This window comes from Bactrocera tryoni, chromosome 4, assembly GCF_016617805.1.
Source record: "Bactrocera tryoni isolate S06 chromosome 4, CSIRO_BtryS06_freeze2, whole genome shotgun sequence".
Classification (NCBI taxonomy): domain Eukaryota; kingdom Metazoa; phylum Arthropoda; class Insecta; order Diptera; family Tephritidae; genus Bactrocera; species Bactrocera tryoni.
This window is the reverse complement of record NC_052502.1, coordinates 3,170,468-3,182,842: the sequence shown is the minus strand read 5'-3', so window position 1 is coordinate 3,182,842 and position 12,375 is coordinate 3,170,468. Positions and strand designations below refer to the sequence as shown.

The following is a 12,375-nucleotide window of genomic DNA, read 5'->3' as shown; positions in this document are numbered from 1 at the left end:
AGCTTATACTTAAGTACATTTCTAAAGTAATTTTTAATAAGTTTATAATGAGTGAATCCGTCGTTTTTATACTCTCGCAGCAAAGTTGCTAAGGAGAGTATTATAGTTTTGTTCACATAACGGTTGTTTGTAAGTCCTAAAACTAAAAGAGTCAGATATAGGGTTATATATACCAAAGTGATCAGGGTGGCGAGTAGAGTTGAAATCCGGATGTCTGTCTGTCCGTCCGTCCGTGCAAGCTGTAACTTGAGTAAAAATTGAGATATCATGATGAAACTTGGTACACCTATTTCTTGGCTCCATAAGAAGGTTAAGTTCGAGGATGGGCAAAATCGGCCCACTGCCACGCCCACAAAATGGCGGAAACCGAAAACCTATAAAGGGTCATAACTAAGCCATAAATAAAGATATTAAAGTGAAATTTGGCACAAAGGATCGCATTAGGGAGGAGCATATTTGGACGTAACTTTTTTGGAAAAGTGGGCGTGTCTCCGCCCCTACTAAGTTTTTTGTACATATCTCGGAAACTACTATAGCTATGTCAACCAAACTCTATAAAATCGTTTCCTTCAGGCATTTCCATATACAGTTCAAAAATGGAAGAAATCGGATAATAACCACGCCCACCTCCCATACAAAGGTTATGTTGAAAATCACTAAAAGTGCGTTAACGGACTAACAAAAACCGTCAGAAACACTAAATTTTACGGAAGAAATGGCAGAAAGAAGCTGCACCCAGGCTTTTTTTAAAAATTGAAAATGAGCATGGCGCCGCCCACTTATGGACCAAAAACCATATCTCAGGAACTACTTAACCGATTTCAATGAAATTCGGTATGTAATATTTTCTTAATCCCCTGATGATATGTACGAAATATGGGTGAAATCGGTTCACAACCACGCCTTCTTCCAATATAACGCTATTTTGAATTCCATCTGATGCCTTCTCTGTATAATATATACATTAGGAACCAATGATGATAGCGGAATAAAACTTTACACAAATACGGTATTTGAAAAAATATGTAAATGACGGATAAAGAAATCTCGATTATCACTTCATCATGCGAGAGTATAAAATGTTCGGTGACACCCGAACTTAGCTCTTCCTTACTTGTTTGATATAACTTCATATAAACGATCGGGAAGCGAGCTATAAAAATTTTGTAGTATTTGCAGCAAAATTGTTGTCCAGGCCGTTTTAATTGCCGCAACTTAAGTTATTTTGCAATAAAACTGCCTGCCTTCTTCACATACCTTGCGCGATAGCAACCCCCATACGTTTTCCATTATATTAAGGTCAGGTGAATATGGGGGCCATTCGAGCAAGTCCACATTTTGAGCCTTACTCCACTCTTTTACCACCCTAGTTGTATGAATAGGGGCGTTATCGTGCTGGTAAGTCCATTTGAAAATGTGAAAAATATTGGAATAATGAGGAAACGCAGTCTGTATGATGGATTTGTAGGTTTCCGCGTTGATTTTGAAAGTAACAAATTGAAGGTCGCAAGTGCCAAAGACTGATACCGGCCCCCACACCATTATGCCTCCCTCACAGCTATGGCGACGGCTCAGGAAATACTCCTCCTTTTGAAGATCGTGATAATAATAGTTGTATCCATCAGGACCGTCTAAATTAAATTTTTTTTTGTCGAAAAAAACTACCTTCTGCCATTCGCTCGTCCAGCTCATGTGCTTGCGTGCAAAGAGCAGTCGTAAAGCTTTACGTGCATCATTTAACGGTGTTTTTTTTTTTAATTTTTAGACACACTGGCTGTAACACCGCAAATTTCTTTAATTTTGGGTGCTGAGAGATGTGAATTGGACGCAACTAGCACAATATGCCTCCTGACTGCCGCAGAGGTGGCGTGTTTGACTCCGCCTTTCATGTTTTTGCCATATTCTGCTTTGTTTCCCAAAAAGTTACTCACTACATTTTGGCTTCGTCCAATTTTTTGAGCGATTTTGTGATGGCTAAGACCACTTTCACGATAGACTTCGATTTGGCCTCTTTCATACTCGGATAATTGTTCTCCGCGTCCCATTTTTCATTTAATTTAAAGAAAATACATGAAATAAAAAATTTGTATCAAAAATGTGTCGCCACACCGCCAAGTTTAATCGCAAACTAAAAATTAGAGATGGCAAATATTTGAGTACCTGTGACTTTGTCACTGCTACTTAAAAATCACTGGTCACAGCTGTGACAAGTTTCCTAAAGTAGCAGTGACAGGAATTAATGAACAAAGTAGCAGTCACAGTATCATATGAAAAATTGCGACTGTGACAAAGTAGCAGTTACAGTATCATGTGAAAAATTGCGACTGTGACAAAATAGCATTCACCGTGGAATATTAAAAATTGCGACTGTGACAAAGTAGCAGTCACAGTATCACATGAAAAATTGCGACTGTGATGAATTCATATTCATTAAAGCCATGAATTTTCTTTAATTTCAGATAAGTATAAATTGGTTAACATAAAAAAGTTAATTTATCTTTAAACGGGTGATATTTATGTACAATTGATTACAGAAATCTCAATGCTGTAGTAAAGCCAATTATAAAACTTTTAATCTTAAAATTGCATCAATTTATATAGTAATTTAAAAAAAAACTTATAAAAAGTATTTTATAAGTAACGAAATATTTTAAAAAGTATGTTTTCGTTTAATTTAAATAGTTTCTATTGAGTATCCTTATATTGAAAAAACCCTTCAGAGAATATATTTATTGTGACTTTAAAAATGTGCGTCTTAAAAAATAACGGATCATGTACATTAATTTTTGTACGAAACGGTTACAAATCAGTTTGCTTATATTTAATAAAAATTAAAGATGTCTGTGTCAAAAAGAACAAAAACGAGTTATGTGTGGCAATTTTTTAAAGAAGTGGATGCTGTTTTCGCAAAATGTGATATTTGTAAATGCAAAATATCATATAAAACGTCAACATCAAATTTAAAAAAACATATGGAACGGAGGCATCCTACTGTTCGATTGGAAATGGTAATCTAATTTTGAAGTTACTATCAAATTGGTATTGTGAAAATATTTTTGCAGACGGAAATTACGCCAGCGCCGCAAAATACGCCTGTTACTTTTGAAGACGATATTCCATCAACTTCGACTGCATTACCAAAGCCTTTAACACAAACCAAGATTTTAAATGTCGCGCGGCTAAAATCAAAAAGTGAAATAACAAGCAAGTTATTGCAGCTGTTTACGGTGCATTTGCAACCTTTCTCTATAGTTGAGGACAAAGGTTTTCGGGAATTTGTAACAGCTCTAAATCCATCTTATGACATTCCTAGCAGACGTGTGATTTCAAAATCAATGATTCCTGCATTGTATGAGGAATGTAAACATAAGGTGCGAGAAATGATTAGGAGCGGGGAAAAGTTTTGTATCATCACTGATTGTTGGACATCGCGGAACACGTCTAGTTTCATTGCTGTAACTGCACATTATGTGTCCGACAATTTTGAACTAACGTCAGTGCTTTTATCGTCATCCCAACTGAGGCAAAATCATACAGCTGAAAACTTAAGTGAGGCGATACAACAAATCGTAAGTGATTGGAAAATTAACGATAAAATATTGCTAGCTGTGTCGGATAATGCTAGTAACATAAAAAGTGCTATAATTAATAAGTTAGGTTGGAAGCATTTTGGTTGTATGGCTCACACAATTAATTTAATTGTAAAAGAAGGATTACGCATTCCTGAAGTAGAACAAGTAACTGATAAAGTTAAAATAATAGTTGCTCACTTCAAGAAAAGTACTTCAGCGAATGAAGCGTTTGAAAATTACCAGCGCAACAGCGGTAAAGAACCTCTAAAATTAATTCAACAAGTTGAAACGAGGTGGAACTCCACACTGGCAATGTTGGAGCGTTTTTCGGAGTTGGAGGAAGCGGTGAAATGTACTTTGGTAATTATAAACAAAAATTTACCTATATTAACCAGCGACGAGTGGGCGACTGTTGCTGCTTTGTGCAAAATTTGTAAACCATTTAGAGATGCCACAGTAAGCATTAGTGGTGAAACATATTGCACAGGTTCGCTTGTAATACCAATCGCAAATGGTCTATTAGATGTGTATAGACACTTGCGAACTGAAACATTTTCAAACACTATACAAAAAGTGATTGAAATTTTTTTAAATGGAATTAGGGAACGTTTTAGCAGTTTACAACACAGTAATACACTTACGGTAGCTACTTTTCTAGACCCCCGGTTCAAATTAGTGGCGTTGACTAATGAATCAGCAGCTCATAACACAAAAAAACTTATAAAACGTTATCTAATAGATATGCAAAGGGAAGAAATAGAATTTCAGACTGAAAGAACAGAAGAAAACATTGAAAAATCAGTATCAATATGGAGTTCTTTCGATAAATACGCTAATGAACATAAACCACATGGTAGCGTAGAAGCAAAAGCCATTATTGAAATTCAGCGCTATTTGGAAGATGGCCTGGTTTCCCGTAGTTGCGACCCATTTCATTGGTGGCTTGAAAATAAATACAGATACCCTAAAATGGCAGAATTAGCCAAAAAGTATTTATGTGTTTTAGCCTCCTCCGTTCCTTGCGAGAGAATTTTTTCCAAAGCGGGGCAAATTGTATGTGATCGTCGGTCAAGATTAAGCGAAAGGAATACTGAAATATTGTTGTTTTTGAATACAAATGGAAAATATTTACAAACATAATATTTTGGCCTTCTTTTCCATTTAATGTAAATATTTTTAACACTATTTAATTTTATCTTTTATGTATATACTTTGTATTTGGTGATTTTCTAAAAATGAATTTACTATGTTAATTTCTGTTTATTCTAATAAATATGTACATTGTACCTAAATGAAAAAAGGAAACAATTTTGTTCTACTTTATTGGCCTATGTCTGTTACAATTTTTATTTCAGTCACAGTCACAGTTTAAAATCACTGCTACTACAAAGTCACGGTCACAAGTAGCAGTGTTCCTTAAAAGTCACAACATCGCCCATCACTACTAAAAATCTTTCACCTGAAAGTGTAAACACATAGACGGCGACAGACTGCAAACTACATCTGTCAAATATTAAAATACACACGTTCTTAAGGGCAGTGTTATTTTGACAGCTGCACGACTACACGACTGCAGGCCGACAGTTGTCGTTCTCGCTAACTTCAATATCCTCCTATTTTTGCCAACGACAGTAGGACGACAGTAGAGTTGACAGTAGAATGGAAGATAGAAAGAGGAGGTAGAGTGGTGATGCCACTAATATGTAAAATGTAAAATTATTCACAGCTCTAACAAACTTGATAGGGGTATTCTCTTGCTCTTGCAAGATTGCAGATTGCAATAGTATTTTTGCCGAAATATACAAGAGCACGAGAGCACCCATTGCAGAATCTAGTGATATACGAATGGCTAATTCGGTCAATTTGTTGTGAATGACTATTAAGCATGGCTATTGTGAATTGGCGCACCTTCTGCATACATTTTTAAGAAAAAAAAACTATAACAAATCTTTAAAATTTAAATAGAAATAATAAAATCCATTTAAAACTTATCTTCCTCAACAATTTAACGACGTAATATGTCTTTATGTAAAATGGCAACTACAACAGGGTTGCAATTATATTTTTGCGTGACATTGCACGCAAATATACATAGGTTTTGGTCTGACATATTTTACAGCCCTTGCAAATATTTTTCTGCGTGTGTTTGTTGTTGTGCCGTTGTAAATCTGCAATTCTTGCACCGTGCACCGGGTCTTGCAAGAGCAACAGAATACCCCTGATGTTATTTTACAAATAAAAGCATAAAATAGCTATATTATAGCTCTATTATATCATTTGTAATAGCAATTGATAATTTAAAGCAAAAATATTTACCTATTTACTTATTTTTTGCATAAAAAATTTCACTTTGAACAATATATTAAAATTTCATTGAAGTGAAAGGTATTAGTATGGCCACAACGAAATTGTGTACATACAAAATGGACAACTGCGTTGTTTTGTGTACATGCCGGCCATTGTGTTGTTGTTGCTTCTCAAAATGTACATGTAGTAAGATGAACAACGACGTTTTCAGTTCACTGTCGTGCCGCTGCAGTCTGTCGTAGCCATTGTGTTTACACTTTGAACCTATTCAGTTGAACCAAAAAATTGCACAGAAATTAGCGAAATAAATAGCAAAACAGAATATGCAAAGTAACGGTACTTAGCAAGCGGTTCTTTACTAGCACACACTGATTGACACAAATATAAAGTTAAAACGTTTTTAAAAAAACATGCGCACGATCAATATGTGATGAAAAATTCATGAAAATGCAAGCGAATTTATGTGAACCTATTCAGTTGATCGGCAGTGTATAAGCCTATGGAACATTGATAGTAATTTGCCGCTTTCGCTTTTATTCAGGGACAGCAGTAAGTCAGATATCGCAGTATACCATATATGAGAATATTACAATTAGGACAATGTTTTTTGTTGTAAAAAAATAAAATAAAAACAACTTTCTAGCTGTAAGGACATCTGTAAAATAAATTATATTTGAAAATTTTAAATTTTTCACATTTTGGCACACAACTCTTAACAATTTCCAAACACTTCCTTAAAGTAATTTTAAAAATATCGAGTGGTAAGTCAATGAATCGAAGATTGTTATTTTAAATAAAATAAGGTGGCAGCACTAGAGTGTTCTATTCAATTTAATTTAGACAGGGTAATTATGTTATTTATGGGTATTGCATGTTTCAATAATTTTATAGAATAATATTGAAGTGATTGAATACTATTGGTTTGGTATCGTATTTAAAGTAGTATAAATTTAATTATTCACATTACTAAACGGCATAATTCCAAATGTCTAGATGAAATATGCTGGTGCCTTGCTGCTTATGTAGTTTTGTGTCTAAACGAACTTAAATGTGCCAATGAATGGACGGAAATAAAGAAACTTATATGTGTGTAAGTAGATGTACGCATGAAAATGAATAACAATATGAGTAGTTATATGATATATAGTTATCGCTGACTTCTAGTTTTTAAGACATTTGCATTGAAATTTCAAAATCTTAATCTGGAGAATTTTCTATCTACCTATTTGCCGATACCCACTTTATTTCGGAATTCGTGGGATACTTACTAGATCTCAGCCTTTATTTCATGTTAAATAGTGCTATAATGGTTTTAATTCAATAGATATTTAATTTTTAGTTTAATTCTAATTACTTAAGAGTACGTAAGTATAAATAACGCCTGGTCGGTCCAATTCCAGAGCTTCCTCAATTTTTTCGCGTAGGTCTCGTAAAATCTTTAAGCGGCAGTTTTTTGTATTCCTAATCTGTAAAACCTTCTTTATCATTCCATACCCATTTTAAAACAGAATGCGTGAGGGTCCCAGTCGAAAATTTTAATAAACATATATTTAACATTATGTCGTATAGATCAAACTGTGAGTTATATTAATTAATTAATAGCATGAAAGTATGTTTTCAAGTATATGTACTTCAATTTAATGCCCACAGTAAATACAATCAACTCAGACTTATTCGTAGTCCCAACATATCCAATAAAGTGATTTTCGGCTTTCCAGTTGAGTGTATTCCGTTTATGTTGGCCATTGTGAAAAGAAGTTTTCATATTTCCTTGGTGATTTAGAACTAAATGAAAACGATCTATACAACCAATACAAAGTTTCATCGATTAATGAATTTAAATGTTGCTATTTTATTAAAAAAAAAGTTTTACCATCGCCTGGCAATATTTCCACGTTTTTGGGTCTTTCCAATTTCGAAATTATGAAACCTTCGGTTACATCCGAACTTAGGGATTTTGGAATGCTATAATATAAATTTTATATAACATACCCTTTCAGATATTTTCCAGGTAAAAATGCAGAATGGAATTTATTATAAAGAGATAAATACCGGCATTCACTCCGACATTAATCCAAACTTCTCACCTGCCAATGAATTGGTGGCATTTAATCGTGAAAAAATCAATTACACTTGTGAAGGTGTTGATCTTATATTAAAAGATCGACATAAATATCACGGAGGTCGAAGCGATTGGGATGTGCAAAATGGAAACCAGGTAAATTTCTGTGTACCTACTCCTTGACATAATAGGCACACTTAACAAATTTTTATATGACAGGCGAAGTGGTCACGCAAAAATATCACTACGACAATGGAAAGATTTGAGCCTACAGGTGATCCTCCTCCACCTCCACCTTCATACACATTTTTAGATTATGGACTTGCTGCCACCGTAGTTGCCTCGATTAAAAAAGAAACAGATGATGTAAAAATTGTAAATCCTTTCAATGGAACATCAAAAGATATTGAGTCCCTGGGCGCTGTTGGATCAGTAGATCACGTTTATTCGTACGCTTATTATGAGCCGCGGGTAGTGAAATGTAATTCAAATATCTTTCATCAAAAAGAAATAATAGAAAAATGTAAGAATGAACAGATCAGTTCCCGACGAAATGTATCAAAGGGGTTTCGTTTAAAAGCAAGTAGTGAGCAGAACGCATATTTATCCTTGGAAGACCGTCATAGTTATACAACTCATTATGGAACAACGGAAAATTTGTATGAAGAAGTTAACGAAAAAAATGGTAAACATGTTCTTTGTGATAATCATACATCAATATCTGCAAATAGCGTTAAAGAAGAATTTTTACAAGTACAACGCAATCACTTCCGAGTAATAGAAGAGCTTAATTTATCACTGGAAACTTTTATTATGCCTCCTAACCTGACCTTGAACAACATAGCGGAAACTGCAGAAAGTATTGTGCACTGTGTAGGTGCTGAAAGCGATTTGTCCTCTGCTGTCGAAACCTCAAATAAAATATTACCTCCGAAACCTTGTAAATCTGGTTTGATAGGAGGACCTTTATCTTCCTTATCCATATCAGGTCATCGCAGAAAATTTTCAAGTACAAGCCTTGAAGATGTTATAGAGACTTTTCAATCTATGGACCTAAAAGATAATTCTCAAAATTCTTCTAATAATGTAGAATTTGATGAAGAAGATTTGGACAGCGGATTTAGTGGTAGTGTTATTAGTAGCGGGGCTAGCTACAATGAAAGTTTGCGGTACAATAAAAGTAGAGGTGCGCCACAGACACGCAGCAACGCTTTTTCTAAAAGCTCCTGTTGTTCATCCCCACCTTCGAATGAGTTTTCCACAAAAAATAATGTGACATCTCAACAATCTACCTCTGTAACTAATAAACGATGTTGCGAAAATTTGCTCCCAAAGAAAAAAGGTCATGAAATAAATTCATTTAATAGTTCCCATCGTTTTTCGGATATGCATCATTTATATATTCGTTCAACACCAGAAGCACTTTCAACTGAAAATTCCTGAAGTTGTTGTAAGTAGATCGTGTTAATTGTACCAAAAACTTTTTATTAATTCTCGCTCACAGAAAAATCTAATAATTAGAGCAGGCTGTATAATGTCAATAAAATTTTTCGTTCTCCTACTGTTAAGACTTATATTCTAGCTCACCTAATTAAAAGCATAACAAAGTAAGAAAAACGTTAACTTCGGCTGCACCGAAGCTATAATATCCTTCACAGGTACATTTCTTATAGTTTAAATGTTCGGTTAAACATATAAATAGAAGTTCATGATGGGTCGGCTTTAGTATACCGTCCCAGGATTTCGGGAATAAAATGGGTATGGTCGGATAGAGGAGACTCTCCAGATCACGAATATATATGGTTATAGCCGCAGGAAGTTTATAGTTTTCGAGATATTCGCGTTTAAAGTTGAAAATTTGCAATATTTTAATTACATATGTACATATTTTCGATATATAAAATTAATTTTGCACTTATATTTTTCAATTTTATATACACTAACACATCACTAATTCATTTGTACACATTTATTTTATATAATATAGTGCAAAAATAGCTTTTAATATACATTTAAATTATTGTTGAATTATGATTATTTAAGAATAACAAATGAATTACAAACTGACAAATAATCAGTGTTACCTTATCGACATCATTTTTAAAATAACTAAATGAAATAAAGTGAACAGATTATACCCCAAATACGAGAATCAACAACCTATCAAAAAAATAACCCTGATCGGTCAAACACCGAGGTGTATCAGATTTCATGATATTTACCTATTGATATAAGATAACAAAAAATGTGTCGATTTCTATCGATCTTCTAGCTGCCTGTTTCTCTGCTTGCCTTTCTACACGAACGTAGCTTGATCCTGTCCTCTCATCAAATTTTACAGGACAAAGTTTTTATAGTTTATATCAATTTTGATTTCGGTGAAACTCGAAAACGCGACAAAATTATTACTCCCAGAAACTTTTTTTTATTTTTATTGAAAAAATTCCAAATTTCAAATCACTATGTTTAATCGTCTAATTTTGATAATCAAACTTTGTCGCAGAAATTTTTAAAGCTTGAAAAGTGAACTTTCTGAATATGTGATGGTTATTTTTGAGAAACGAAAATTACTTGGTGAATGAAAAAACGTAAATTCCTATGTTAAATGTATGGGAACCTAAAAATATATAGCGACCCCTTAGAGTTAAGCTACAGAGCCTGGCTTCAGGGAGGATTTTTTGTTTGTCAATCACTAACATTTGAGGGGGTAAGAATTGAAAAATAAATTCAAATATTTTTTTAAGCACCCTAGCGCATATATAAATAGATACTTTTCAAATATTACATCCAGATAACTGAACTTTAAAGACAATTCTTTTTTTTTTTAATTAGTGAAACTTAAAATAATCTTTTCGTGTTTTAGCGTCAGAATATTTCCCAGCAGCTTTCAATTAAGGAAGTCGTAATACAAGTATTGCAGGTTAACTGAATCATATGTAAGGGCGGGGGTTAGTTTCAGCGCGTCTTGTTATTATCTAGGAAAATGTTAGACTTCGAGTAAATTATTCGATGGAGCTGTGTATAGAATCAAGAGCCCGCCATCATCGTGCCATCAAGCAATAAGTATTTTATATCTACCGATATAATAAAAGTGACAGATTTTACATATAAAGAAGTCAATCGTGGCTAACATGGATTTATTGCAGTTTTGCTTTGCCCAAATCTCGCAGTATAAACTTATAAATATGTATATTTGGCACTTTCGTCCAAAATCAAAAGATTTTTATAAAGTGCTGTGCTTATTTCTTTACATACACGTTTACCATATTTTTCTCCCCATATGTAACGGTAACCTTTTTCATAAAGCCGGAAATGATAATATACATACTTTTTACAGTAAAATAAAGTAATATTTTTGCAGCGTGTAATATTTGGAGGACGCTGCTCGAAAAATGTCAATGAAACTGTAAGAACTATGGGGTAACCATGTGCTTTTACTATGATTGTTCCGTTCCCGCGACAGGCGGGTTGTTGTTGTAGTCCTTGGCCGGATAAAAATACTTTTGGTACAACACAATCGGCCGGCCGGTCCTCTTCTACGCCGCACTTATATGGCCGCGTGGATCTAGTGGAACGAAGTTACAGACTTGTCAGAACACTGTACTCCGAACCACGACAAGATGCCTCTTGAGTTGAACATCTACAAAGTGAGACGCTTATGTTGAGTCTTCGCATGATACTGGCCACCTCGTTGCATGCCCCGCCAACCCCACTTATCTGACACCCTTTTCCCTTTGGTCCGTAACTAATAATAAATAGTTTTCCGTGACTTGATCACACAAAGGAAATTTATTACTTTTTAGCGCATTATGTACTTGTATATTGCATTTGTAATATATATTTTAATTTTTGTATATTCCTTAATACTTTTACTATTTATAATTTTATGAAGAATTAAATACTCCGAAATACGCACTTACAATACGCAATACAATTTTGTTTGTATTTTATCTTTTTCAGAATTATTGCAACATACTTAAATACAAAAATATAAGCGCGCATTTTTATGATGTAAGGAGATTCACTTATGTGTTATACTTATATTCCACTTGAGTATTATTGAACTAAAATAAGCTTAAGAAAGTATCTAGTTGTATGAATGTGGAAAACTTCTGAAACCCGTAAAAGCTATGTTTGTATTTAAAAACAAAGTAAGTAACAATAAGACAATTGTTTTCCCAAAATAAATAAATAAAGGGACAAAAAAATTTGAACTAATCTGAATTTTAACGATATAACAAATGTAAGTATTTAAAAAACTGTCTTAAAGCATTAATGCAAATTATCTCGAAACTGTAATGTATTATGTTTATTCCTCATGTCACACAACGTTACAAAACCGAACATTTATACTCTTAACAATATGCCGAGGAAATATCTTCAGATCGTGACAAAACATCATTTTAGGAAATACATCACATGTAAATGATGGGT

General features: G+C 33.8%; 2 protein-coding genes across 5 annotated transcripts; one reads left to right on the top strand and one right to left on the bottom strand.

Moving 5' to 3' along the window:
- Nucleotides 1-1,045: 1,045 nt before the first annotated feature.
- LOC120773838 lies at nucleotides 1,046-2,148 on the bottom strand. Its single transcript, XM_040102968.1, has one exon. The coding sequence runs from the start codon at nucleotides 2,043-2,045 to the stop codon at nucleotides 1,755-1,757; it is 291 nt and encodes a 96-aa protein (XP_039958902.1). The 5' UTR covers nucleotides 2,046-2,148; the 3' UTR covers nucleotides 1,046-1,754.
- Nucleotides 2,149-6,670: 4,522 nt separating this feature from the next.
- Nucleotides 6,671-12,155, top strand: LOC120773836. Of its 4 annotated transcripts, none has more exons than XM_040102959.1 (5): nucleotides 6,671-6,724; nucleotides 6,873-6,969; nucleotides 7,891-8,097; nucleotides 8,161-9,391; nucleotides 11,902-12,155. In XM_040102959.1, exons 2-4 carry the CDS (start codon nucleotides 6,940-6,942, stop codon nucleotides 9,382-9,384), a joined length of 1,461 nt encoding a protein of 486 aa, XP_039958893.1. In that variant the 5' UTR covers nucleotides 6,671-6,724; nucleotides 6,873-6,939; the 3' UTR covers nucleotides 9,385-9,391; nucleotides 11,902-12,155. The 4 variants fall into 4 exon arrangements, with proteins under 4 accessions (XP_039958893.1, XP_039958892.1, XP_039958895.1 ...); XM_040102958.1 differs by having other exon boundaries at nucleotides 6,713-6,804; XM_040102960.1 differs by lacking the exon at nucleotides 6,671-6,724 and adding an exon at nucleotides 6,791-6,809.
- Nucleotides 12,156-12,375: the final 220 nt, after the last annotated feature.

Bases quoted from the DNA above. Each gene is read 5' to 3' on its own strand.
- LOC120773838 (XM_040102968.1), bottom strand. From the start codon at position 2,045: ATGGGACGCGGAGAACAATTATCCGAGTATGAAAGAGGCCAAATCGAA.
- LOC120773836 (XM_040102959.1), top strand. From the start codon at position 6,940: ATGGACGGAAATAAAGAAACTTATATGTGT. The intron at 6,970-7,890 runs GTAAGTAGATGT...GATATTTTCCAG, and splicing joins ATAAAGAAACTTATATGTGT to GTAAAAATGCAGAATGGAAT. The intron at 8,098-8,160 runs GTAAATTTCTGT...TTTATATGACAG, and splicing joins ATGTGCAAAATGGAAACCAG to GCGAAGTGGTCACGCAAAAA.